The sequence below is a fragment of the Hemitrygon akajei genome, chromosome 8 (genome assembly GCF_048418815.1).
Source record: "Hemitrygon akajei chromosome 8, sHemAka1.3, whole genome shotgun sequence".
NCBI classification, from domain to species: Eukaryota; Metazoa; Chordata; class Chondrichthyes; order Myliobatiformes; family Dasyatidae; genus Hemitrygon; species Hemitrygon akajei.
This window is the reverse complement of record NC_133131.1, coordinates 142,860,886-142,886,666: the sequence shown is the minus strand read 5'-3', so window position 1 is coordinate 142,886,666 and position 25,781 is coordinate 142,860,886. Positions and strand designations below refer to the sequence as shown.

At 39.9% G+C, this 25,781-nt stretch overlaps 1 protein-coding gene across 3 annotated transcripts in view; it reads left to right on the top strand.

Annotated features, from left to right (window-relative positions):
• LOC140732322 (integrin beta-1-A-like) overlaps positions 1-25,781 on the top strand; it is a 78,818-nt gene that overhangs the window by 46,038 nt on the left and 6,999 nt on the right. For all 3 annotated transcript variants that reach the window (XM_073054794.1, XM_073054795.1, XM_073054793.1), the window contains exons 4-15: positions 6,161-6,377; positions 8,188-8,358; positions 8,448-8,686; positions 9,006-9,164; positions 9,894-9,989; positions 13,545-13,634; positions 16,478-16,618; positions 18,422-18,624; positions 20,649-20,887; positions 22,452-22,674; positions 23,509-23,735; positions 25,522-25,688. In XM_073054794.1, the coding sequence (XP_072910895.1) occupies positions 6,161-6,377; positions 8,188-8,358; positions 8,448-8,686; positions 9,006-9,164; positions 9,894-9,989; positions 13,545-13,634; positions 16,478-16,618; positions 18,422-18,624; positions 20,649-20,887; positions 22,452-22,674; positions 23,509-23,735; positions 25,522-25,688 (2,172 nt within the window). The remainder of the gene's footprint in view (positions 1-6,160; positions 6,378-8,187; positions 8,359-8,447; positions 8,687-9,005; positions 9,165-9,893; positions 9,990-13,544; positions 13,635-16,477; positions 16,619-18,421; positions 18,625-20,648; positions 20,888-22,451; positions 22,675-23,508; positions 23,736-25,521; positions 25,689-25,781) is intronic.

Sequence of the window (25,781 nt, the reverse complement as noted above, 5' to 3'; positions counted from 1 at the left end):
CCCCATGGGGAAATTCAACTTTTTTTCCAATGTCCCATACACTTGTTGTAGCAAAACTAATTACATACAATACTTAACTCAGTAAAAAATATGATATGCATCTAAATTACTATCTCAAAAAGCATTAATAATAGCTTTTAAAAAGTTCTTAAGTCCTGGCGGTAGAATTGTAAAGCCTAATGGCATTGGGGAGTATTGACCTCTTCATCCTGTCTGAGGAGCATTGCATCGATAGTAACCTGTCGCTGAAACTGCTTCTCTGTCTCTGGATGGTGCTATGTAGAGGATGTTCAGAGTTATCCATAATTGACCGTAGCCTACTCAGCGCCCTTCGCTCAGCTACCGATGTTAAACTCTCCAGTACTTTGCCCACGACAGAGCCCGCCTTCCTTACCAGCTTATTAAGACGTTGAATGTTAGGTAGCTTAAGTACACAGCCATTGTCAGTTATATTGCTTGGAAATGTATATTGACTTGACTCATCAATGCTGACCAAGATGAGATTGTCCTATTTATGTACATTTGACCCATATCTCTGAACCCTTCCCACCTATGAGCCTAGCCAACTGTCTTTTAAACATTTGTAATTGTACCAGCCTCTTTCGATGGTATCTCATTTCATATACCCACAATCCTCGGTGTGGTGGGATTCCTGTCCTTCAGCTCCCATATAAATCTTACCCCTCACCTTAAAGCAATGCCCTCTAGTTTTAGATTCCCCTGGCCTTGGAAAAAGGTTGTGTCTATCCACCTTGTCTGTGTCCTTCATGTTAGCCACACCTCAGCTTCCTTCACTACAGTCTAAATAATCCCAGCCTATCCAGTCTCTCCTTGTAACTGAAACCTCCAGTTTTGGCACAGTGAAATTTCTCATTTGTCCTCTAAGGTATGAACCCTACATATGAAATATTATGAATGGCTTTAGAATAAATTTGAGTGGGTGCTTCCATCTGATGATTTGAAAGAGTGAAATGGAAAATTGTAGGTAATTTTCACCTGTTCAGTGGAACATGGGATGCTTCGCAGAGAATACTATAACTCATTTGATAAGAAAAAAAGAAAATGAAGAAGATGAAACAGGATCTCCCATGTTTCAGCTGGTGTGCAATTCCAACCAAAAATAGGATTACCTGAACTCTGACCATGTAATATTGAGTCAGATTGTTGTTCAGTTTTGGAATATCTGAGCCAAAATTCAGTCAAGGAGAAATCTAAACTCGTGCCTATTTATGAACACGAGAAAGCCTGCAGGTGCTTGAACTCCAAAGCAATACACACAAGATGTGGGAGGAACTCAGCAGATCAGACAGCAATGAATAAACAGTTGACGTTTAGGGTCAAGATCCTTCTTTAGGACTGGAAAGGAAGGGGGAAGATGCCAGAGTTAAAAGATGGGGTGGGGAGGAAAGATAAGAGTTGAAGAGGAAGGAATCTGATAGGAAAGGAGGAGGGGACACAGTGGGAGGTGATAAGCAGCTCAGAAGAGATAAAAGGCCAGAGTGAGGAAAAGGGAAGTATTTTTATATTGAAAGCAGAAATCTATATTCATTACATCAGGTTAGAGGCTACCCAGACTGAATATAAGGTGTTGCTCCTTCATACTGAGTGATGAAGCCATGAACCAAAATGTCGGAGCAGAAATGGGAATTGGAATTAAAATGTTCGGCCATCAGGAAGTTCCACTTTTGGTGGATGGAGCAGGGGATGCTCTGTGAAGTGATCCCTCAATTTACAATGGGGCTCATTAATCTAGAGGAGGCATATCAGGAGCACTGGACACCAGCAGATTTACAGGTGAAGAGGGCCCTGACTAAAGGTGAGGGAGGAGGTCAGTGGGCATGTGTAGCACATAGACTGCCTGCAGGGATAAGTTCTAGGAGGGGGATTAGTGTGGAGGGACAAATGGACAGGGGAATCACGGAGGGAATGATCCTTGCAGAAATTGGATTGGGGGGATGAGGAAATAAGATGTGTTTGATGATAGGATCCCTTTGGAAATGACAGAAGTTGTGGAGAGTGATGTGTTGGATGTGGAAGCTCGTGGGCTGGTAGGTAAGGACAAGAGGAACTCTCACTATTAAGGTGGCGGGAAGATGGGGTGAGCGTGGATGTTCTGGAAATGGTGGAGATGCAGGTGAGGGCAGCATCAATGGTGGAGGAAAAGAGGCCCTATTCTTTGAAGAAGGGAGACATCTCTGCCGTATCTGGGAACTGAGAAATAGCTTTTTTTTTTACAGAAATCAAGGTGGGAGGGGGGGTATAGTCAAGATAACAGGAAATAGGCTTATAAAAGATGTTGGTTGACAGTTTGTCTCCAGAGATGGAAAGGGAGATCAAGAAAGGGGAGGGCAGTGTCAGAAGTGGACCAAGTAAATTTAAGGGCAGGGTGGAAGCTAGAGGCAAAGTTGATGAAATTGATGAGTTATGAGTTCTGCAGGCATGTGAAGTCAGCCAGTAGAGAGCAAAAGGTTTGAAAAGAAGGTGGTCATATCCAGCGGGCAGTGTCAGAGTGGGCAGTGGAGTGGTAGGGCTTTGGCTCAACGGGTTTAGGCTGTAATGGGTTGAGGCAAAGTAGGAAGTATGTGTGAGGCCAGTTTTCTGTGCTTGGTGTTGGATGTGGGGGTTCCTGGAGTCTCCCAGCTTCCCGGATGGCCATATCTGCACCAGGTGTGTCGAGCTGCAGCTCCTCAGGGACCCAGTTAGGGAACTGGAGATGCAGCTCGATGACCTTCGCCTGGTCAGGGAGAGTGAGGAGGTGATAGAGGAGTTATAGGCAGGTGGTTACACCAGGGCCACGGGCGACAGGCAAGTGGATCACAGTCAGGAAAGGGAAAGGGAAGAGTCAGGTACTAGAGAGTACCCCTGTGGCTGTACCCCTTGACAATAAGTGTTGTTAGGGGGGGACAGCCTACCTGGGGGAAGTAGCAGTGGCCATGCCTCTGGCACAGAGTCTGGCCCTGTGGCTCAGAAGGGTAGGAAGGGAAGAGGAAGGCAGTAGTGATAAGGGGTCCCTATAGTTCGGGGGTCAGACAGGCGATTCTGTGGACGCAGGAAAGAAACTCAGGTGCTAGTTTGCCTCCCAGGTGCCAGGGTCCGGGATGTTTCCAATCACGTCTAAGATATCCTGCAGTGGGAGGGAGAACAGCCAGAGTCCATGGTATGTATTGGTACCAATGACATAGGTAGGAAAAGGGAAGAGGTCCTGAAAGAAGACTACAGGGAGTTAGGAAGGAAGTTGAGAAGCAGGACCGCAAAGGTAGTATTCCTGGGATTACTGCCTGTGCCACACGACAGTGAGAATAGGAATAGAATGAGGTGGAGGATAAATGCATGGCTAAGGGATTAGAGCAAGGGACAGGGATTCAGATTTCTGGATCATTGGGACCTCTTTTGGGGCAGGTGTGATCTATACAAAAAGGACGGGTTGCACTTGAATCCAAGGGGGACCAATATCCTGGCAAGGAGATTTGCTTAAGGCTACTGGGGAGGGTTTGAACTAGAATTGTTGGGGGGTGGGAACCGAACTGAAGAGCATGGGGAAGAGGAGGTTAGCTCACAAATAGAGAAAGCTTGTAGACAGAGGGAGGATAGGCAGGTGATAGAGAAGGGACATGCTCAGACCGAAGGCTTGAGATGTGTCTGGTTTAATGCAAGGAGTGTTGTGAACAAAGTGGATGAGCTGGATCAGTACTTGGAGATATGATGTGGTGGCCATTACAGAGACTTGGATGGCTCAGGGACAGGATTGGTTACTTGAAGTGCCGGGTTTTAGATGTTTCAGAAAGGACAGGGAGGGAGGCAAAAGAGGTGGGGACGTGGCACTGTTGATCAGAGATAATGTCACGGCTGCAGAAAAGGTGGAGGGTTTGTCTGCGGAGTCTCTTTGGGTGGAGGTAAGGAACAGGAAGGGGTCAATAACTTTACTGGGTGTTTTTTATAGGCAGCCCAATAGTGACAGGGATATCGAGGAGCAGACAGGGAAACAGATCCTGGAAAGCTGTAATAATAACAAGAGTTGTTGTGATGGGAGATTTTAGTTTCCCAAATATCAATTCCTAGAGCAAGGGGTTTAGATGGGATGGAGTTAGGTGTGTTCAGGAAGGTTTCATGACACAACATGTAGATAAGCCTACAACAGGAGAGGCTGTGCTTGATCTGGTATTGGGAAATGAACCTGGTCAGGTGTCAGATCTCTCAGTGGGAGAGCATTTTGGAGATAGTGATCATAATTCTATCTCCTTTACAATAGCATTGGAGAGAGATAGGAACAGACAAGATAACCACAGACTCTGTGGTTAAGAAGGCATATGGTGTATTGGCCTTCATCAATTGTGGAGTTGAATTTAGGAGCCAAGAGGTAATGTTGCAGCTATATAGAACCCTGGTCAGACCCCACTTGGGAGTACTGTGCTCGGTTCTGGTCACCTCACTACAGGAAGGATGTGGAAGCCATAGAAAGGGTGCAGAGGAGATTTACAAGGATGTTGCCTGGATTGGGGATAATGCCTTATGAGAATAGGTTAAGTGAACTTGGCCTTTTTTCCTTGGAGCGAAGGAGGATGAGAGGTGACCTGATAGAGGTGTATAAGATGAGAGGCATTGATTGTATGGATAGTCAGAGGCTTTTTCCCGGGGCTGAAATGGTTGCCACAGGAGGACACAGGTTTAAGACACTGGGGAGTAGGTACAGAGGAGATGTCAGGGGTGAGTTTTGCTCAGAGAGTGGTGAGTGCATGGAATGGGCTGCCGGCAACGGTGGTGGAGGCAGATACAATAGGGTCATTTAAGAGGCTTTTAGATAGGTACATGGAGCTTAGTAGATAGATAGATAGATACTTTATTCATCCCCATGGGGAAATTCAACTTTTTTTTTCCAATGTCCCATACACTTGTTGTAGCAAAACTAATTACATACAATACTTAACTCAGTAAAAAATATGATATGCATCTAAATCACTATCTCAAAAAGCATTAATAATAGCTTTTAAAAAGTTCTTAAGTCCTGGCGGTTGAATTGTACAGCCTAATGGCATTGGGGAGTATTGACCTCTTCATCCTGTCTGAGGAGCATTGCATCGATAGTAACCTGTCGCTGAAACTGCTTCTCTGTCTCTGGATGGTGCTATGTAGAGGATGTTCAGAGTTTTCCATAATTGACCGTAGCCTACTCAGCGCCCTTCGCTCAGCTACCGATGTTAAACTCTCCAGTACTTTGCCCACAACAGAGCCCGCCTTCCTTACCAGCTTATTAAGACGTGAGGCGTCCCTCTTCTTAATGCTTCCTCCCCAACACGCCACCACAAAGAAGAGGGCGCTCTCCACAACTGACCTATAGAACATCTTCAGCATCTCACTACAGACATTGAATGACGCCAACCTTCTTAGGAAGTACAGTCGACTCTGTGCCTTCCTGCACAAGGCATCTGTGTTGGCAGTCCAGTCTAGCTTCTCGTCTAACTGTACTCCCAGATACTTGTAGGTCTTAACCTGCTCCACACATTCTCCATTAATGATCACTGGCTCCATATGAGGCCTAGATCTCCTAAAGTCCACCACCATCTCCTTGGTCTTGGTGATATTGAGACGCAGGTAGTTTGAGTTGCACCATATCACAAAGTAAAATAGAGGGCTATAGGTAAGCCTAGTAATTTCTGAGTTAAGGACATATTCGGCACAACTTTGTGGGCCTAAGGGCCTGTATTGTGCTGTATGTTTTCTATGTTTCTATATATGAAATGCAGTCATCAGTGTAGCCGAGCAAAAGTTGGGGAATATTACCAGGGAAGGCTTGGAGCATGGACTGTTCTGCATCGCCAGTGAAGAGGCTGGGGTCATTTAAATGTCTAGTGTAGAAACACAGTGCTTCAGCTGCTGCAGTTTTTCTGCTGGAGGACAAATTGTGGGATGGGATGTAGAAAATGTGTAGAGGCATGAGTAGCTGGCATCTCAGTGAGACAGAAACTTAGTCAGAAGCTGGGCTAAATGTGTGTCAATCTAGATAAGAAAATGTACCTTAAAGTTTCAGCAATGCATGTTGTTGAAGCAAGATAATAGAATCAAATATTTTGAAATGCTTTATCAAATAAGGTCAAAGTCTACAGACGTTTAAATTTTTTTAAGGCATAATCTGCATCTCAAGGATTTGAATTTTGTTTTGTAGGATTTCTTACAAGAGGGGGAACCAAACTCTGCACGCTGTGATGATATTAACTCTTTAATAAGTAGAGGATGTTCGAAGAGCGAGATTGAAAATCCCAAAGGTTCACAACAAATAGATGCAAATAAAGAACTTACTGGTCGCACAAGCGGTACAAAGGTAGAGGTGAAAGACATTACACAGATTCGACCACAGAAGTTAACTCTGAAATTGCGATCAGGTATTTCTATAAGAAATATGTAAAGTAGTAATTGCTATAAATTAGAAAATGTTTCAAATTCAATAAAAATGGCTGCAGATAATAGTCACTGTTCCACTCAGGTATACATCCAAGACACGTTATCTCGGGATGCAAAATGATGGGCATATTAAGATTAATGGACTTTGAAATGGTTTTATCCCAGAAGAGAATTCATCACTGTCAAGAATACAGTTAGCATAATGCTACGTTGTGCGGCCCTGCCACAGGTCTATTTATTGTCAAACAGACTGGCTCACAGATCTGAGAAATGTAACTACAGAAAATTTCTCAATATATGCTAGTATTGTCCATATTTTCTGGAACTTAATTTTCAAAACGTCCTAACTTGTTACAGTCCAGCTTTATGGCTGATACTCCAACTTGCCCAGCTCTTCTTTGAAGACTTCATTGCTTTATTTTTGGTGAGCAAGAGACTTTTCCCTTCCACTGCATCACAGTGTGTAGATTAGATTAATTATTTGTTTGCATCATTGTCTGGTATGGAGGGGCCATTGTGCAGAATTGGAAAATGTTGCAGACTCAGCCAACTTCATCAGGGGCACTAGCCTCCCCTGCATCAAGCATGTCATTAAAAGGCAGCATCCACTATTAAGAACCCCCATCACCCAAGACATGACATCTTCTCATTGCTACCATCAAGGTGATAAAGGAATATGAAGGCACACACTCGACATTTTAGGAACAGTTTTTTCCCTTCTGCCATCAAATTTCTGAATGAACATTGAATCCTCACTGTTTATTTTAATATTCTGCAGCCATCAAACATTTGCATTTCTAACCCTATCATTTATAAGCAAGTCATCAATGAGGCAGCTAAAGGTAACTGGGCTTAGGACACTGTCCTAGCAAGCTTCTGCTTGATGTCTTGGGAAGACTGGTGGAGGTTAATTGTAACCATCTTCCTTTATTCAGCTGTGACTCCAATCATTTTTGAAGCCCATTGACTTTATTTTTGCCAGACCTCTTCGATTAAGTCATATGTAGCTTGCTTCCCTTCACTTACTCATTTTTGGAATTCAGCATTTTGGTCCATATTTAGGCCAAGCAAGTTATGGGAGTGTGCCTCTTAAAACAAGCACGGGCAAGCTTCTGTTTGAATAGTTTCATAAAATGACTCTCCAGCAGGCAAAATCTTGTTTTAAGATTGTATGGTATGCATTCCTTCTGCATTTTCAAATAGAGTGTGCTGAATTTCTGTGATAGGACTTCGTAGCATCACTTTTTACTGTTTCACATTGAAAATAAGGTTGTGGTAGTAGCTCAGCCTTTGAGTACCTAGGCAATAATATATCAACCTCTGTTTTTCAAATTGAATCAAATGCCTTTATTGTTGAATTGCAATGATAGTTTTGTATGTTACAGTCTCTTCTTACTCCACAGATAACTTTTGTCTAGAGTGTACTTCCATCTATGCCACAATGAGTCCAATTCTCATATGCCTTTTCTACCTTGGCTTGCCTCCACTTATTGTTATTCTGATCCTAATGTTTTACTCTTTATGTCAAGGTTAACTTTGTAGAATTTTGTTAGATGCTGTTAGCTATGGTCCAAGAATAAAAATGCATTTCAAAATTGGGCTTTAATGCAAAGGTGTAACTAACTTGAGATGAAATAATTTATGTGACAAAGTTCATATGTGCTGTTTTTAAAGGATAAAGACATTCTGATACCCTGTCATTTGCTGTTGATATGATATGAAACAAATTAATTGTGATTCAGAATTTCATATGTCCATTCCTGACACTGGAATTCCTTAATTTTACTTCAGGAGAGCCCCAGACCTTCTCGTTGTATTTTAAAAGAGCAGATGATTATCCTATTGATCTCTATTATCTTATGGACCTGTCTTTTTCCATGAAGGATGACTTGGAAAAGGTTAAAAAGTTAGGAACAGAATTGAAAAATGAAATGCAAAAGATAACTTCTGATTTCAAAATTGGTAAGAATGATCTGCCTTTATTTTCAGAGTTGTAGTCTTTCCTTTTGCCTTACATTGCTTCATCTTGTATTGAACCTGTTCCCATTTAGGGTTTGGGTCCTTTGTGGATAAGACTGTGATGCCATATATTAGCACAACCCCAGCCAAACGAAAAAATCCTTGCCCAGGTGGTGAGGTATGCACAAGTCCATTTAGCTTCAAAAATGTGCTACCATTGACAGAAGATGGATCAAAGTTCAACGAACTTGTAAGCAACCAGACTGTTTCTGGAAATCTAGACTCTCCAGAAGGTGGTTTTGATGCCATTATGCAGGTTGCTGTTTGTGGGGTAAGTGATAATAAGTCCCTGATTATTATAAAGTAATATTTTGTATTATAGATTGCTTCAGTTTTATAGTTATATGATAGAGCTTTATTTTCACTTTTCTTTATAAAGATAATCACTATTTGGCATACTTCAACAGATCTCCCTTTGATTCTTGTTTGTCATAGTACTTTACCAACATTTCCAAATAGTTTTCTCCTTTGTTTAGTGTGCTCATTACTTTCTCTTGTAACATTCCTTTTCTTCCATCCTCTGTGCCTCAGACCAAATAGAATTGTGAAAATTTTAGGAATTCAGGACTTCATTTTTATTTTCTTTGCAGGACGAGATTGGTTGGCGAAATGTCACTCGATTGCTGGTATTTTCTACAGATGCAGGATTTCACTTTGCTGGAGATGGTAAACTGGGTGGCATTGTTCTACCAAATGATGGGAAATGTCATCTCAATACTGAAGGTCTCTACACCATGAGTGATTACTATGTAAGTTTGTTTTTTGATCCTGGAACTTGTGAATCATAGACCGATATAGGAATAGGCCCTTTTATCTACAATGTTGTGCCAAACTAATTAAGCTAGAAGTTTAGTGCTTTAACTAAACAAAGCCCTTTCTTGACTATACAATGTCTGTATCCCTTCATTCTCTGCATTTTCATGTCCCTATTGAAGAGCCTCTTAAATGGTTCTATAGTATTTGCCTCGACTACCACACTTGGCTGTGCATTCCAAACACACACCACTCTTTTTAAACCAATCCTGGTAAGCTTCCTCTGCATCTTTCCCAAAGCCTCCACATCCTTTCTCTGATGGGATGTCCAGAAATGAATGCAATACTCCAGATGCAGATTAACCAGAGTTTTATAATGCTGCATCATATCTCCTGACTCTTAACTCAGTGCCTCAATAAGTAAAGGTAAGCCTGCCATATGCCATCAACAGTGTTCTGTCCCTTTATATTTGCTTTCCGAAAATGCAAAACCTCACAAGCCGGTCTGTGGAAATTCCTTTTGCCACTTCTCTGCCTGTATCTGTTGACAGTCTTCTACACTATCCATAATGCCACCAATCTTTGTATTGATCATAGTTCAACTTTGTATTATATAGTTTATTTGAAAGACAGGAAGATTTATCTACCTTGTTTACTAATTATTCTTTCTTTTTAAAAAAAAGTGTCACTCTTGAAATAAATCTGATTTACGTTTTTGTGTGCAGGATTATCCATCCATTGCTCATTTGGTACAGAAACTTAGTGAAAATAATATTCAGCCTATTTTTGCTGTTACAGACGATTTCAAGGGGGTATATGAGGTAAGTGCTTACAAATATATTTTTCAGCTACAGTATTTTTTATACAAAATAATTATTTGAGTATGATGTGAAAATATTTTTGCATCTTTTTCATCATTATCATTTAACCACGGAAGATTTGATAATCAAGCATGATGCTTTAATAACCTAATATTTTCCCTTCAAAACTATAATTATAGAAGAAATATTTTGCATTTTTCAGTGACTTGCTACTTTTAATCATATTAAAACAATATACAACTTGGCATGTGATCATGGTACTTTAAGCAGCTTTCGTGGATCTATTAATTACAAGTGAGATCCGTGGTGGCCATTTTGAAAGACTGATACCGGAATATTGGTTTGGACATATACCCATACATATTTTTCAGTCATTTGTGCTGCGGTAACATGCAGACAAAACCATCTATAGTTTCCTTTATCAAAAAAGAATGAAGTTGTAGTTGTCAGAATATAGCAACAGTAACCCCTTCTGTCATTTAATCCAGTCAAGTCTGAGTTGTACCCATCTTCACTCTATACCTCTTTAACAAACAAAAATAGCCTTGATCCTCTGAATTGACCTTTTATCAATATTTTTAGAGTGCAACATATTTTCATTATCCTTCATGTGGAGAAGGGCTCCAGAAGTAGTCATAGCCAAAGGGTGTTTGAGACGCACGCCATGAACAGCATTTGCTTAGCAGTGGGAGCTTGTCCCACTGCAAAACAAATGCTTTTCATGACGTGCATCTCAAACAGTCTCTGACATCCAAGTCCAACTCTTGGCCTTCACGTGTGGCATAGTTCTTATGCCTAGCGGAGCTGTTCTCACTGACAGGAGAAGGGGCAAAGGTACCTTAAAACCAGTTGCTCTGGGCAGATGGGGCTCGTTAACCATGGATGGTAGCTCATCTAGGAGAGGGAAAACTCCGATTTCAAACCTCCACTGTCTTGTGGCTATACCTGTTCACGGAAAAGGCTTTGGGAGTAAACCCCAGGGAAAATTCCGGAGTTAGAGTCCCGAAGGTGGCTGACTGCTGTACCCAGCACTGGCACGGCAACTCCTGCAATGCTGCTGACACCAAACTGTTTTGACTTTTGTCATTCCTTTGGACCTGTCATCAGCATGGAAAGGGGTGTCCCACTGCATGGGCAACAGACAGATCTCCATCTGTCCACACATCTCTCCATCTGTCCAAGCTTGCGCCCTGGAGAGGTCACTCCCTGTGACTACTCAAGGCACAGTACCCATGGTCGACCACGACTGACGGAGGCCACACACACATGTGGAGAAAGTCGTTTTTGGTTTCTTTGCCAAATGGTCTAATTCCAATTTTAAAATGATTTTCTGTCAGAGAAAATAGTTTCTTTACCCTAACTTTCAGAACAATGAATTATTTAAATCAGCTAAAATCAGTATGGGAATGGAGCTCATCTTCAGAATGAATCTGTTAAATCTACAGCATCGGTTACACAGCTGATGCTGCAGATTATAGACACATTTATATGTGCTGGGAGATTGAACTCCGAATCATTGTTGACTCATTTACCAAAGCACAGAAGGGATGAGTCTTGCAGTCAAAATCCCCAAGACCAGTACTCTTTATTAACTGATCCCTATTGCAACAGTAATAAAGGTTTGACATAAGATTCTGGAAACTGCAGACGCTGGAAATCTGAAGTAAAACATAATATTGGAAACGCTCAGCAGGTCAGGCAGTATCTGTGGAAAGAATCAGTGTTAATATTTCAGACTGAATATCCCCTATCAGAATTGAACATCTGGAAATCAGGAGAGGCATTTTACAGCAAGGCAGAAATCAATCCATATTATGTCACCTCAGCCTTTAGTTGATCGAAGAAAAGGAAAGTTGAAGTTTAGGAGCTCTGAGTTAGACGAAACTCATGGTCTATCAGATTGCCTAAACATGAATTACCTCAGCAAAGACCTCAAGACTGTAGAAAAATACCACCAATGTCATCTCCACAACATCCTCCCAGTTCTCTGAACAATAAGTTAACCTATGTTATTTTCCTCTCCAGCCCAACATCCTCAATATTGATGCTCTAGTTAAGATTAAGGTGAGGCCACATGCAGGTCGATGGAGCAATACCTTATCTCCCGCCTAGGTAGCCTCCTACCTGCCGGCGTGAACATTCAACTCACAGACCTCTGTTGATACCCCTGCCCCCCATCCCTATCTATAATTTTAGTCTGGTTCTCTTTCTCTCTCTTTTCCCCCCTCACTATAATCTCCCCCCAGCCCTACCTTTCTTTCTCTTTTATTTCCCATAATTCTCCACCTTCCCCCAGCCCATTTCCCTTCAGCCTATCACTTCCCAGCTCTCTACTTCATCCCTCCCCCCCCACTTCTTATCTCCCCCCCCCCCCCCCACCCAACTATCCCATGTTACTTCACTCCTGATGAAGGGTTTCGGCCCGAAACGTCGTCACTACCTCCTCCATAGATGCTGTCTGGCCGGCTGAGTTCTGCCAGCATTTTGTGTTTTTTAAGATTAAGTCAAGTTAGACAGACCTCATCATTCTCGTACACAGTCTTCTGACATGGGCATTATATTCCAAGGTGTGTTAGGAAAGTAATTATCAAATGGATTGAAGAAAATATTCAAGGATATGTTTAAAGGTTCCTTGAAAAAATTGGCATCTTGGCTGACCCTGAGAATTTTAGTTCTCAACTGGTGGAGGACCATCACAATGAAATGAAAACCTTGTGTCCATAATCAGGAACACATAGAAGACCCATGTAAACATCTAATATTCCTTATACCCCACCTATAGTGTCTACCATACCAACATTGGCCTCTGATCACAGTATAAAAGAAACTCAACATTGATCTTGGAGTACTTCATGAAAAGAGACTACATTTTAAGGCAAATATAAGAAAATGCAGTGTAAAGTAACTTGTCAGCGGTGGCAGAAGTGTGATCATCTTGGAAAAAAGATGGATTAATATATGAAAAGTTAATAGTAAACATGGAAGTGAAATGGATGTTTATTTCCAATGTAGAGCATGTATAATGAGTCAAAAACATGAAATGGCAAATGGAGCCCCAGTTATTAATTGATAAGTTAACCAGATACATAGACATGCCAAAGGAAAGAGCTGGCCAATGCAATTAAAGAGCAAAAAAAAAAGTCAAATTATTGGAACTAAAGCTTAATAAAATTGAAATATTTGAAATCACAAGAAAATAAAGTTAGTGTAAACAATAAAGCTAGTGTAGCCAACATGACATTACTGCTGTGATACTAATGTAATGTGGTCTTTAGCTACAGCTATGTTCTGTTACAAATTACTAAATGGTTCCTTTTCTGGATCTCTTCTAGTTGTCTATGACCTAACCTCTTTGAAGAATAAACTCTTTAACTTGTATACCAACTGAATGGGTTTGGTGCATTTAGCTCTTCTAAGCAATAACTAAATTCATTTAACTCAAGGTGTTTCTTAACTTGGTGGGGGGAGGGAGTTAAGACCCTTATTACTATTGTTCTTGATTTATTATTGTCATCCTACAACTTGCAGTTGACATTGTTACATTATTTCTAACAGGAACTCCATAATCTCATTCCAAAATCTGAAGTGGGTGTTCTTTCATCAAACTCCAGTAATGTTATCAAGTTGATCCTTGATGCTTATCACGTAAGTACTAACACATAAATTTTAAATTTGTTTACCTTCCGGGGACTTCCGGTAAGATGGCGATTGTTTAGCTGCTCCGAACTTTTGTTCCGCTACTGTCGCTATCTTTGCACTAAATGTCTCCATTTTTTAAACCTTAGTTAGGAATTTTTTAGGTATCTCTTCTTGCCTGTGAACATATCTAACTTACAATGTCTAGCAAGAGTTCTAAATCCAGGAGAAAGGAAGCTACGGCTCCCTCAGACGAGACCCTGGCTGCGCTCGGAAAGCTCCGAGACGAAATTTTAAAGGAATTTAAAACCACTTTCAAACAGTTGGAAGACAAACTGGATCGGATCAACGATAAAGTGGACAAGCATGCCGAACACCTATCTCGCTTTGATTCGACTTCTGAAGATTTAGAAAGTCGTGTTCGATACTTGGAGACTCTCTGTTCCAGCTTAGAGGAAAAATGTAACAAACTCCTTTCCAAGATGGTGGATCTCGAAAATCGCAGCAGACGCTGCAATCTTAGAATTCTTGGATTGCCAGAGGCGACCGAACATGGACCAACCGTGAAGTTTCTCGCTAAGTTTCTCTGTAAGATATTCAGGAAAGATTTGCTTCCGAACCCGCCCGAGCTCAAACGGGCACACAGAGTTTACGTTCCCCCCGGAATTCTGGGCTCCCGTCCGCGACCAGTAATCTTGTGCTTCCATCAATACCAGGTAAAACACAGTCTGATTGTAGAGGCACGTCGCAGGGGTTCTTTTCCTTTCCAGGATACAACCATTCACTTTGTGGAAGATTTTGCACCCCAGACCTTAAAGATGCGCGCTGAGTTTAAAGGCGCAATGAAAGTGCTTTTTGATCGTGGTTTTAAACCCTCTCTTCACAATCCTGCCGATCTGCGAATCAAGCTTAATACCGGAAAATACAAGCGGTTCAAATCAGTGAAGGAAGCTGAAGCATTTGTGGCAAGTCTTCCAGCTACCCAGTCATCTTCGGAATCTGATTGGACCTCCTAAAATGGTGGATAAGTACTCCTCGTAATAAAATTACTTTTTCTGGACTCAGACTTCACTTGAATCACTCAGACATTATTCATTGAAACTCTAAGGGCTGTTGACAATCTCTCCCGGGATCTGGTGCGTGTGTAATCTATTTTTATTCTTGTATAACTTTATCTACAGAGTTCTACAACTGACTCTAACTTGTTTTGGAGGTTCGAAGTCTTTAGTGAAGGCCTCCCTGTTTGTTGGTTCACAGTTTAATTGCTGATTTATTTTTCCTTTTTTTAATATTTATTTATTTTTCTTTTCTTCACCCCTTTTTTCTAATCTCTGAATTTTTTTCTCTCCTCTCTGTAAATGGTTGATAAATACTCGTCTTGAATTTATAATTTTCCCCTTCCTCTCTTTTTACCTTTTTTTTTCCCTTTCTCTTACTTTATTCTTCTATAATTTTTCGCGGGTAGGTTAGTTTTGGTTTTCTTCCGATTTTCTTTATTAAGTTTTATATTTCTGCAGAAGGTGTTCTAATCTGTAGTTATGTTTTCTAGTGCATAAACTAGTTACTATTTGCTATAGTATTTATACGGAACTGTTGTTAATGACACAGATCTGGAAGTTGTATTTGGGTTAACTTTTTTGGTAGAGCTAGCTACTTGTTTTGGTAGCCGTCTAGTTTTGGGTTGTGTGGGTAGGCTGGGTTTTCCAGTTCCAACATCACTCACTGTATTTATTGTTTCTCTTTATTGCTCAGAACATGTATATGTTTTGATTTTATGAATCTATGTTTACATCTCTGCTCCCAGACTGCTATTGTACTGCTTGACTTTTTATATGCCTGCTGCCTTTTATGCATTAGTAATTGATAATGGCTAGTGCACTTAAATTCGTGAGCTGGAATGTAAAGGGATTGAATCACCCTGTTAAAAGGAGGAAGGTATTCTCACATATCAAACAACTCAAAGCTGACATTGCTTTCCTTCAAGAAACTCATATTCGTTGTTTTGATAACTCCCGGCTTCTGTCAAAGTGGGCGAGTCAGCATTTTCATTCATCCTTTGCCGCTAAAGCTAGGGGAGTCTCCATTCTTATTAACTCAAATATTCCTTTTGAACTCCATAATAAAATATCTGATACAAATGGCCGTTTTATTATATTGCTCTGTTCGGTTTTTGGGGCGAGACAGATTTATGCCTGGGTCCGACCAAATGCCGAATACTATCCTTTGCCTCTCTCCTGACTAGACGCTTGATCCTCCTTAGATGGAGAGATGTTGCCCCGCCCACTCATGCGCAATGGCTTAACGACATTATGGCCTGCTTGGACCTCGAAAAAATTCATTATTCAGATCTAAAGTTCCATAAGGTCTGGGGACCTTTTATCGAGTACTTTCATAACCTTCCTCTTGACTAGGGTTTTTTTTCTTTTTTTCTTCTTCTTTTCGGTCCCTTGCTTTCAGCTCCCTTTTTTTTTCTGGTAGTAGGCATTATTATCCTCTGTTGCTAAGTGTATTCACAGTCTGGGAGTTTGACTGTCCTGACTTATACTCTTTATATTGTGTTGTGGTCGGTCTGGAGTTGTTTTTTTTCTTGTGTTGTGGGGCTTGGGGAAGACACTAAGCTTACTTGTCTTTAATTTAGGTGCTTTTTTGTTAAATTCTCTTCCTTTGTAGCATATTGTTATTGTATGCTTAATTTTGCACTGTATTAATGCTCCTCATTGGGATTTGGGGTTTTTTAATTTGTAAAATGTTTTGAAAAACTAATAAAAAAAATTTTTAAAAAAAAGAATTTGTTTACCTTCCTTTTCTGTGCTTTAAAACAATATAACACTTCTGTTTTTTGTTCCGAGCAGGCTTTGTCTTCTGAAATTATCCTGGAGAATGATAAATTGCCAGAAGGGCTTTCATTGCAATATACAGCCTTCTGCAAGAATAATACTGTTCATACAGGGGAGAAAGGCAGGAAGTGTTTGGGCATTCAAATTGATGATGAGGTAATGTCTTGCTAATTATTACTGATGATCTCTTCTAAAAGATTTGATCACTAACCAAATCTATGCACTTGCAGTTATGCAGAAGTTGAGAATCAGAAAGTAGCTCATTTTTTGCTCAGCTAGTTGGAGGTTAGTTTGAAGCATATTGTTTTTATTCCCCTCTCTCCTCTAAGCACCTTATAGAAGATGTCTGATTATAGCGTTTGAATCTTCCCCTAAAAATATATTTAGTTAGACTCTGCCTACATTCCATTTTCAGTAGCTATGAAAAGTTAGCATTTGAGGATACAACCTTACCATCTTGTCTAATTATCTAAAAAAATATTCTGGTAGGTCATAACCAAAATCAGCATTGCTTTCCAATCATGTCCTTTTCCTGTTTGCTGCTACTATCTCTGTGATCAGGTAAAAGGATGGCATACTTCCATCAGCAGAAACATGTTTTTGCCACCATGACTGTCTTAACTGTTGAGTGTTCTTTTATTCTAATCCCATTTGAGTAGTGTTCTAGGTTCTGCCAACTCAAGTGCACAGATTCTTACATTTGTGCCTCTGATTCCACCATCCCTGTAAGCTGGGAACTCTAGATTGCTACTTTTAGCTCTACTCTCCCCATCCTTGATTTTAATTTTGTATTCTCCATCCTATCTGTGCCCCTCAGAATTCTTATACCTCTACCAGGTCTGCTGTTAGCTGCCTCTGCTCCAACCCGTCAAATCTCTCCAAAACTGAAACACTCAATCCCAGACAATATCCTGGTAATTTTCCTCTACACTCTCTCCAGTGCCATCTGGTCCGTCCTCAAGTAACGTGACCAGAGCTGCACTTAGTATTCCATAAATAGCCTAACCAATTCATTATTACATCCTTGCTCCTGTGTCCTTATAAATTCAAGGAAGGTAGGCATTTATAGCCCCCTCCTATTTGTCCTTAAAAGTGGTGGAAAACTGCTCCTTTTGAGCAGCTGCAGTCCTTAAGGAGTGGTTATGTTATAACGGAGAGAGTTCCGTGATTTTAACCTAGTGTTGATGAAGGAACAGATTTTAGATTAATTTTATCAATCACATGTACATAGAAACATACATTGTTTGTGTTAACAACCAAAGGATGTGCTGGGGGCAGCCTGGAAGTGTTGCCATGTCGTAGCATGCCCACAATGTTCAGTAGAACACAACAGGCAACAAAATAACAGCCCCGTACCTCTCTCCCACCCACCCACGCACATACTGTACACAGTCCTGTCTTGATGTCATGGGCAGTTACTTTCTCTTCACCTCTGGAGCTCAGCTCTTTTGTCCATGTTTGGACAAAAACTAATGAAGTGATCAGCTGATTGACATTGGCAAAACCCAAACTGGACTGCTGATTGTCCCTTCTATCACCTTGCTAATGATCAAGAGTAGATTAATGGGTGGTAATTGGCTGAATTTGTTTTCTCCTCGTGAACAGGGCAAACCTGGGTAGTACTCTGTGCCAAGAAAGCTACCTCCCTGACTGCTTTTTCTACTTGTGCTGCCAGCTTTAATGATCCTTTTTCTTGAATGCTAAAATTCATCTGTTCTCAAAAACTCAGAGGCTCTGCCATTCATTGTGTATGTCCTAGCCTATTAGTTCTCCCAAAGTACATCACTTCACACTTGAACTATTGGCTTCTTGATATATTTAACTTGGTTTTTTGGAATGTTAGATTTTGTTCAGTTTAAGGGAGCACAGCCAACAGAACCACGTGAGTTTAAAGGAAACCGAAGAATAAAGGGCCCCTGTGAGAGAAGAAAAGTCATTTTTTTTTTGTTTGTCTTTTAGGTCAGCTTCAACATAAGTATCACAGCAACAAAATGTCCAAATAATGGTAAAAAAACAAGTTTTCAAATCAAACCTCTGGGATTTAATGAGAAAGTAGAGATTAATCTGGAATTTATTTGTGAATGTGAATGTCATAAAAAGGGATTGCCAAATAGCGCAGAATGTCATCAGGGTAATGGAACTTTTGAATGCGGAGCCTGCAGGTAGGTGACCAACTTGTTCGGGAGTTTATAATTATGTACATGCCTGATATGGAGAAACTAATGAATAAAAGTTCAACTGAATCATTTTAATTATTACATTTGATTTTGTAATGTGACACAATGTCAAAATTCAAGATGTTTCAGTTTTTTAAGTGTTTATCAAAGCAGGAATTTAACAGAAGCTTATTTATGGCAGCTTATATTGGAGGGAGGGTTTTTTTCCTGTTTAATTGTACAAGGTGAAAAATGGTCACACTGCAGACTAGAACAGCTTTTAATGATGTAGCAAAAATACAGATGCACTCTGAGAAGTAAGTGGAGGGGCTCAAGCTCGTTGGATCACACCCAAAACATTACTCTGTCTTGAGGTGAAACTCCTAATGCAGACAATGCAGGTTGCATTTATCCATTTAATAAGGCTGTAATTTGTCTGTAAGAAATAATTTTGGTGCAATGTTGTAATTTATAGACTCTGTAAGACTATGTTACTAATTGCTGTTTGGTATGTTAATGATTCTTTGCGTATTACTGTAATTTCCCCGGGGACATTTATTCTCAATCCATGCAAAAAATCTGATCTGTTTTCACTTGTGTACCAAAGACTAATGTCCTAAACGTCTGCCTTTGGCATCTAGTGTAGAGTAAATTTGAACACAATCCTGAGATAGTTGAAGTTTGGAGAAATCCAGCTTATCCCATGAAAATTTTTAAAAATTGCAGATACTGGATATTTGAAATAATACAAATTACTGAACACTCAGTTTACAGTGGGGTGGCATGGTCACACAACAGTTAGTGTAACACTATTATAATGCCACTTGCAAGAGTGGGGTTCAGTTCCTGCCACTGTCCGTAGGGAGTCTGTGTTCTCCCCATAACCATGTGCACTTCATCTGGATGCTCCATCTTCCGCACACGTTCCAAAAACATACGGATTAGTGAGTTGTGAGCATGCTACATTGGCGCCACTTGCAGCTGCCCAGCACAATCCTTGCTGATTTGATTTGACGCAAGTTGCATTTCACTGAATGTTTCTATGTACATGTGATAAATAAAGCTAATCTTTATCAGTAGGTTTACTGGCATCTGTAGAAAGGCAAAGTGTTTCCTCCTCTTGAAATGTTAACTGTGTTTCTCTTTCCTTAGAGGCTGTTTTCAGCATTTTCTATATAACTCTTTGCTCATGGCTTGCACAAAAATGAGCTTGAGGCACTTCTAATAATTCCCTTTTTGTGGCTTGTTAATGACCCCTAATCATATCTGGAAAAATGACTCATACTGTGAGTGTAATAAATTTCAGCCCCAGTGTATCAGTGTGACTGAAAAAGTATTCAGATAAGCTGACTTGTATTGTCTGCTATGGTGAATTCTTTCCACCACAGCTGTGCAATAGTGTGGTAAGATCATTTTAAATATTCACGATGTTGTAGCAAGTAAAGCTGTTTTGTACTTCCAGTGACCCAGGTACAGTCATAGAAATTACAGCACAGGAGTTGGTTTATCTGTCCACCATATATGCACCCAACACATTGATCTAAATTAATTCCATGTGCTTGCCCAGGGTCTGTATCTCTCTATTCTTTGTCTGTTCCTGTGCCCACATTAGCTTCTTCTAGACACTCCTGTTTCCTCTCCAATCCCAAAAATCATTTGGGTTGGCAGGTTAAGTGGCCACTTTATATTGTCCCTAGTATATAAAGGAGTGGTAGAATGTAGGTATGGGGGTTTGTGCAGGGTGGTTGATCAGAATGTGTAAATAAAATATTTTAGCATCAGATTATTGTAAAGATAGATGTTAATGGTTGGTACTGACTTAGTGGCCCAAAGGGTCTCACCCGTGTACCACTCTCAGACTCCATATTAACCACTAGATTTGGTAGACTTTTGAATGCCACTGAATAACACAATGCAACAGCAAGAGTTCAGATTTTTTTCATTAAAGGTGCTAGAAGCAATACATGATAATACAACTGCTTTATAATATATCATGGCAGTATTTAAAATGTAGGCTGCTTAATTTTCAGGTGTAATAAAGGGCGCATTGGACGTTACTGTGAGTGCAGCACTGATGAAGTAAACAGTGAGGACATGGATGCTTCATGCAGGAAAGATAACACATCTCAAATCTGTAGTGACAATGGTGATTGCATCTGTGGAGAATGCCTCTGTAAAAAGAGGGAAATTACTACTGAAATCATCTCTGGCAAATATTGTGAATGTGATAACTTCAACTGTGACCGGTCTGGTGGTTTGATTTGTGGAGGCAAGTATGCAGTACATGAAGTGATCTACATGAATTACTGTTTCACATGCCATAATGAGGTTTTGCAGAATAATTTTATGTGCAATATTGTTACAAAAAGTTCTGTTTTCAGTTTGGAAATGAGGTATCTGCTCTCCCACTTGAACCATTTTAGCATCTCAGTTCATAGAGGAGTCAATTCCATCATGCTTTTGTGCTACCTAATCTCATCACGTGTTGAATTAGAACTGTGCCTAATGCCAAAGAGAAAGGAAATGAATGTCATTTTTGACCCACCATGTCTTCTTCAACTATGATGCCAATCTAAACTAATCCCATCGGACTGCACGTGAGAAAATCTGCAGAGGCTGGAAATTCAAACAACACACACAAAATGCTGGTGGAACACAGCAGGCCAGGCAGCATCTATAAGAAGAAGCACTGTCAACTTTTCGGGTGGAGACCCTTCGTCAGGACTAACTGAAAGGAAAGATAGTAAGGAATTCTGTTACTATCTTTCCTTTCAGTTAGTCCTGACAAAGGGTCTCGGCCCGAAACATTGACAGTGCTTCTCCTTAGATGCTGCCTGGCCTGCTGTGTTCCACCAGCATTTTGTGTGGACTGCACGTGGCCTGTATCACTTTACCACGTACTTCTGTTTCATGCAATGGTCACTCTTTAAGGTGTTCTTTCAGTATCTTTAATTGATTGGAGACTTGATCCTTGTTTCAAATCCAAACTACAAAAAGATTTAAATGCACTTCTAACCCACCCCCCCCCCCCCTTACAAGTGTACATGGAAAGCAAAAGGACCAAGCATTTTTGATGCGAGAATAGATTACAGGGAACTAATTGAAGACATGGTGCTGATGGGAATGCTGTGACTTTGTGGGATTGATGACCTCTTGTGACATCTGGTGCTTCAATCTTGGACTAGATATTACACTTTATAACTGAGAAGAATGTTGAGATAAATTATTGCAGCTGTATTATCCCACATAATTTTTAAAAGTTTTTGTTTTCCTATATTGAAAATATTTACTTCCCGTGTTGCCGGTTATCCAGAAGATTGATTTTATTTTAGTAATTGATTTTATAATTTCACAATTTTGCACTCTAGTTTGTAAAAGGAAAAGAATAACAGATTTGGTTTTACATATGAATAATTCATTTAAAAGAGACGAGCAGTTGTGAAAGTATTCAGAAAAAACATAAGGTTCTGGACTTTAAAAGAGTTCAAGAATAAGGAAGCCATGATGAACCTTTATACTGGGCACTATGTGCTTATTTATCTGGATGATGCGTCTTTTAACATTTTTTCTGTTATTGTTATCTCCAGCTGTACTTAAATTCATTTTTAGTGAAGCTGATACCTATAAACACAGGCAAGTAGTATGACCAAGCAAATTGTTTTTCCATTAAACCAGTACGGACTTTGATGGGTTTAATGACTTTGCTCTAATTGTTCTGCTTCATAAGTAAATTGATGATTTTTTGGTGGGATGGATGAGTGGGTTGTAAGGTGGTATGCAGTGCAGAAATCACAAACTCAAATATTCAGAAATATTTATTTCTGCCTCTGCAGGAAATGGAATCTGTAAGTGTAGGGTATGTGAATGTTACCCCAACTTCACTGGCAATGCCTGTGATTGCTCTCTGGACAATTCAACATGTATTTCAAAGAATGGACAAATGTGTAATGGCAGAGGTACATGTGAATGTGGTCGCTGCAAATGCACTGATCCAAAATTCCAGGGGTCGGCCTGTGAAATGTGTCCAACTTGCCCGGGAGTCTGTACAGAACACAAGTAGGTATTTCGGTAAACGGAAGACTCAGGTTTTTTTAATATTCCTGATGTTCCTGTGTTAAAGCCTCGGGGCATTATACCATGTTAAGTGTTATATTAAATGAAAGTTCTGGCATTTAAGTAAAATTGTTCTGTATTTTAGTACAAGTGCTTAATCCTCCTGCACTTGAATATCATATTTAAAAGAGGTAGACTAATCCAGAAATAATTAGAATATCCATCATTTCTTATTTAATCTTATGACAATATTTCCAGTTGCTTTACAGTCTTGATTTCTTTGTCTTATGATTAACCTTAAGACAATATTTCTTTTGAGACTCTGAAAATAAAGAGGAAAAATCATGTTCACAAATTATTTTATATTTTCTTGGCTGCTGCTTCAATGGCAGATAAGTTTGTAATAGACATTTAATGATCCTGGGCCACTCTTATGGATCATTGCATATTAGAATACAACAGTACAAATATTGTACTCCAGTCTGAGAACCAAGATTGTATCAGTAGAACCATTCTCAATACATCTTCAGAGATGCCTAATAAATGTCCATTTTAAAATACAATGAAATAAAAAAAAGATTACTTTCATCTGTATTTCATTCAATTTGTCATTCTGTGCAAATATTGTGTTCCCACTAAAACTAATATGTCTTGGAATGGTGGCTAGTTAATGTCTATGAAAAAATCAGATTGCGGGTAAACTAAGGATAACAGTCTATGAACCCTCCAGCAGAACTTTATTGTAGTTATTTACCCATGGTACTTGATCTGGAATTGAATCACTGTGGCTAACTAGAAAGGGTATGCATAAACTCACAATATTTATGTATTCAATAGGGATTGTGTTCAGTGTAAAGCCTTCCAGAAAGGACCCAAGAAAGATACCTGTGATCAGTGTGAGTTTGAAATTATTTTGGTGGAAAAGCAGGATGAGTTGCCACAACCAGGAACAGTTCCATCAATTGCTCACTGTAAAGAGAAGGATGAGAATGACTGCTGGTTCTACTTCTCCTATTCTGTTAATGACCAGAATGTTCCAGAAGTTCATGTTACCAAAAATCCAGGTAAGACTAGTGTGCTTTGGGAGTTTTCTACTGTGACTCAGTGCTCCAAAACTCAAAATATATGAAAAATATTATTAGCTAAGCAATGAAAAAGTATTCAAAATCTGGTACTTAGAGCAGTCAAAATTTGCTATGAAACTGTTAGTTAATACTTTAACATTTTCCTTTTCCCCCCACAAATGTCCGAGATACAGAAAGTACATCAAATTGATGAATATTTGTAATCAAGGACATATTGACATTTTCGTGTTCTATTCATTGGGAGCTGTTTTATAAGATAACAACTGTTCTAACTTCTAATGAAAAGGCAGCAACATTCTCCTGAAAGATCAGAAAAGTACAAAATGATCCTTCAAGTGTGTTTACAGTTTGTCAGGATAATCTTCCCTCACAGCTTTCAGCTTTGTGGCCCCTCAATCCCATACAACTTCCTGTGCCTCTTTCTTAAAATGGACAGAAGGTCTAATCGGGCACTCCCACTGTTTCAGACTACTCTTGCCTCTAAGCTATTTCTTAGAACAGAGCTCTATCCACTTCCCTTCCATGAATTGACCCCTTCATTTTGGTTCTGTAATTGAACAATATCTCTCTCTCCAGAGCAGATCAGAAATTTAATCATGGGAATGTGTTTGTCCTTGTGGGATATGTGAACCAGGCCTTCTTTTGGTCCTAGAGATTTTTATATATAAAAAAAAAATCCTTTGCTGCCTTTTTCCAACCTGCTCTCAATTTTCCGTTGTCTTTTCTGAATTTCTGTCTCTTTCACCAGATATATTGAAATGAATCTCAAGGTTGTATAGTGACATTTATGTATTTTGATAATAAATTTACTTTGAACTTTGATATTGGTGAACACAAGAAAGTCTGCAGATGCTGGAGATCCAAAGTAACACACACAAAATGCTAAAGGAACTTAGAAGGACAAGCTGCATCTATGGAAATGAATAGATAGTCGATGTTTCAGGCCAAGACCCTTCTTCAGGACTGAAAAGGGGGAAGACGTCAGAATCAAAAAGTGTGGGGGGGGGGGGGAGGAAAAGAGGCTAGCTGGAAGGTGATAGGTGGAAAAGGTCAAGGGCTGGAGAAAGAAGAATCTGAGAGAGGAGAGTGGAGCATAGGATAAAGGAAAGGAGGAGGGGACTAAGGAGGAAGAAATAGGCAGGTGAGAAGAAGTAAAAGGTCAGAGTGGTGAATAAAGGGAGGGGGTATTTGTTTACTGTCAGGTTGGAGGGTTCCCAAAACACAGACTCCTACAGCTGTCATGGCTGTATTTCTTGCCATTGTGGTGCATGCAAAATATCTGTTCCATTTTCCCAGTTCTCCCTACTGCAGTATGTGTTCTAATGATAGGATTTTCCACATGGGTGCTTCCTGAGGTCTCTCTCTTTATTTTTCTTAACTTTTTCTTCCTTCTGTCATAATAGTTAGAGCCCTCAAGTACATATCTTCTATTTCATGCATCTCTGCTCTCTCCCCCCTCTTTCAGGTAAAGCAAAGGAAGTGGTGGCGCTTGGTTTTAAGCCCTACTAGCCTCCATGTTCAATAATTTCTGCTATCTTCAAAAAGATTCCATTCCCAAAGAATATGGCTATTGCATGAATGAGAAATAAGCTACAATTAGTGGAAAAGCAACCAAAATCTAACTTCTCACAGGCTTTATATTTCCCTGTATATGTGAATTATTTCAATATGCCATCAATGTAAAGACAAATAATGATATTCCTCAACATAAATGTTATATAGATCATAAAGTCCATTACATTTTGTTTTTCATTTATTTTTCTAGAATGTCCGCAAGCACCCGACATCATTCCAATTGTAGCTGGAGTGGTTGCTGGTATTGTCTTGATAGGCCTTGCCTTGCTGCTGATTTGGAAATTACTGATGATCATTCATGACCGAAGGGAATTTGCAAAATTTGAGAAAGAGAAAATGAATGCCAAGTGGGATACAGTAAGTCCACTTTGTGTTCTTGTCATGGATTTAAAAAAGTAACCAAACAGCTATTTAGAATAAATCCACTTGAAAGTGGGACTTTTTTAATAT